Genomic DNA, 3,092 nt, shown 5'->3' with positions numbered 1-3,092 from the left:
TGTGAAACAAAATTTTGAACTAGAATTAACTTAGCCATTTTACCTATACGCGTGCATGGCAAACTCCCAATATTAATGTACATCACCAAGCTACACAATTAGCTCCCCAACACACAAATAGAACTATATAGTTATACTAGATAGAGATTACAAAAAAAAAAAAAATAAATAATATTATTAGAATTTGTTTAGTAATTAGTTAATTATGTTTAGCCATGAGTGTGGCTCTGAAAATTAAGAAGAAGAAAATAAAAATAAATAAATAAAAAAAAAGAGTGGAAGAAAAGGTAGATCTAAGCGAAGTCTAAGGCCATCTTTCGTGGGACCCGGCACCGTTTCCTCTATCACTCCAGCTCATTTTTCACCACCTTTTTGTCTTTGTGGCAATTTCCTTCACCATTCCCATCCATCTCTCTCTCTCTCTCTCTCTCTCTTCCCCCTATCTTTGGCGTGAGGATGTTATTAATACCCTCATCTCCATCTCACAAATCTTCTTCAAATAAACACAACCAAAGAGCAATTCCTTTCCATGACCTCTTTTTCTTTCTCTACAACGCAACACAAACACCTCTCCATCTCTTGGTCTTTATAACTATGATTATGAGCCTTTGCAAAAAGAGCGTTCACTCTTTCTTTAACCTCACCACCTCCTTAGACACCACCATGAATGACCCTCACAAACTCTCTTATAATCAATGTCATTCTCAAATTTCTTCTTCTCCTTCTTCTTTTTTATCAGGAGGGTTAGGTTTGGTCACTGCAAATGATACCCAACACTCACCAAATGTTCTTGAATCATCATCAATCAAGGCCTCATCGTCATCACCACCATCATCACCTTGCTCTTCTCCACCTCCTAAGAAAGATCCAGGTGGGAATTCTGGCTTTTTCTTGGATGATATAGGAGATGGCATCGTTGACGGGTTGACGTCTTGCACTGAGAGTCTTGGGTTTGAGAGTTCAGATGAGAGGCGTGTAGAGGTTGATAGGAATAATGATATTAATGGTAATGATGAAGGTGGGGTTTGTAGTAGGAGGATGAGGAGGAGTAGAATGAAGTTTGGTGAAGTTAAGAAGTTTCCTCCACCGCTTTCTTCTTTGAATCACAATGGAAGAAGGAGCTTCTTCCTGCGTGCAGTGAGGAAAGATGGCAGGCTTGAGCTCACTGAGGTCAGGCTTGAGCGGGCTGACACTCTCCGTGCTTCTCGCGAAGATGGAAGGTTGAGATTGCACCTCATCCAAGATTGCATAGAAGAAGAACAAGAAGAAGAAGAAGAAAATTTAGAAGTAGAACAAGAAGAAGAAGAAAAAGAAATGGTAGAAGAAGAAAAAGAAGACGAAGAAGAAGAAATGGTAGAAGAAGAGGAAGAAGAAGATGAAAAAATGGTAGAAGGGGTTGAAGAAGATATTGAAGAAGAGAGAGTGGAGGAGTGGAAGTTTCCGGTGAGTGGAGAGGGATTAAGGCGGTGTATTGAGATGGCGAGCCATGATCATCATAATCAATATCATCATCATCACCATCACCATCATCATAGTAATCACCACCACAACTTGAATGTGTGGAGGCAGCATTGTGTGACTACCGGCTGAAGTTAGCATGTTTATTCACATGACAGGCAACAACTCTATAAGGTGGTGTTTTGTGAGGGAGTGTATGTTTGTGTGTGTGTCTTTTTTTTTTAGAGCCTGTTGATTTTTTCTGCAATGTGTTACATCTGGCGCCAAATTTAGCAGCTAGAGATAGTTGCATATGATGTGTCCCAGCTCAAATTTTGGCGTGGATACAACAGTGGAGTTTCTGTGGGAATGACACCAAGTGAAAATTAAGCTCTCAATAGCCAACACAAAGGGAAAAAAAAGAGAGGAGAGAGAGAGAGAGAGAGATTGCCAAATTTAGAAAAGTCTCTGTTAGGAGGACATGACACAGTTTCACTTTTTTTTATCTTTCCAAATCCAAAGCTCATCTTCCATCAAATAAAGAAAAAATTTGTAACACCCACCATTATCAGAGAATTCACCCAAAATCAATTTCTTTGTAAATTGATTTTTTGTTTAATTGGTATGGGAATAGGATAAGTGCTCTCAGAATTTGTGTACAAGGACTTCCAAGACTGATGCTGAGTAAACAATTAAGTTTGTACCCAAAAAATAAAAAAGACATCTTTTGTATTTACATTTTTGTTCATGAATAAATTCCTAGCATGTAAATGGATATGCTTTTGTCTAGTAGTTGAAGTTTTGGTGAATTTGCATCTAAATCCTACTGTATGGCCATGAGATTCATGTGATTTTTGTGGGAAGTTTGGTAGGGTGCATGACTTGGCTTGTGTTGCCCTGATTTTTGTCACAGCAAGTCAGATGAGAGAAGACTTTGAATTTTATCCCAATAATGTGGGTGGACATGTTTTGATCGATAAGATGAGAACTCGGGTACTTCATGTGATCACTAGTCTACTTAAAAAAACGGACTGAGAGGGACTCTTGAAGTGACATTGAGAAGCTTAATTAGGAGAAGGAAAAGTCTCATGCTAATTTTTAGAGACTTTGGGAGATGAAGTTTTTTACACCATTTAATACTTCAGTACTAATTCCTAATTCCTTCCAAATAATGTTAGGATCATAGATTGTATTGTATTGCTGATGCAAACTAGAAATTAGTTATTGGCAATTAGTTGCCAGCTATAGGTGGTTATGACAGTTAGTTATCAGTTAGAGTAGGATTGATTGAGGAACATATAAAAAGGGGGCATTACTGTTGTATTGAGTTAGACAACAAGAATGAACTCATTCCAGTTTCTCTCTATCTCTCTGATTCTCTAAATCTTCTCTATTTCTTTCTTCTTCTTTGGAGGCCCAATTGACCTTGAATTCAGCTACAACTCTCTTTGATCTTGACATTTAACACAGAAAGATGGCCATTAAAATATAAGTTCACTCGCATCAATTGCAGTAAAATGGCATATATAAGGTCAATTTTTTCCAACCAAATTCAAAAATTACCCATATTTTATGCATTTAGGTAACATTAGGATAAAGCGTCTCACCCTCATGTCTGCGTTTCTACGTTTGAAGTGGGACCCACTTACACTGTG

General features: G+C 37.9%; 1 protein-coding gene across 1 annotated transcript; it reads left to right on the top strand.

Moving 5' to 3' along the window:
- Positions 1-455: 455 nt before the first annotated feature.
- Positions 456-2,229, top strand: LOC126717164 (protein FANTASTIC FOUR 3). Its single transcript, XM_050418557.1, has one exon. The coding sequence runs from the start codon at positions 457-459 to the stop codon at positions 1,588-1,590; it is 1,134 nt and encodes a 377-aa protein (XP_050274514.1). The 5' UTR covers position 456; the 3' UTR covers positions 1,591-2,229.
- Positions 2,230-3,092: the final 863 nt, after the last annotated feature.

Source organism: Quercus robur, chromosome 3 (genome assembly GCF_932294415.1).
Source record: "Quercus robur chromosome 3, dhQueRobu3.1, whole genome shotgun sequence".
Taxonomy (NCBI): Eukaryota; Viridiplantae; Streptophyta; class Magnoliopsida; order Fagales; family Fagaceae; genus Quercus; species Quercus robur.
This window is presented reverse-complemented; position numbering and strand designations above follow the sequence as displayed.

Excerpts from the sequence above, each read along its gene's own strand:
- LOC126717164 (XM_050418557.1), top strand. The coding sequence starts at position 457 with ATGTTATTAATACCCTCATCTCCATCTCACAAATCTTCTTCAAATAAA.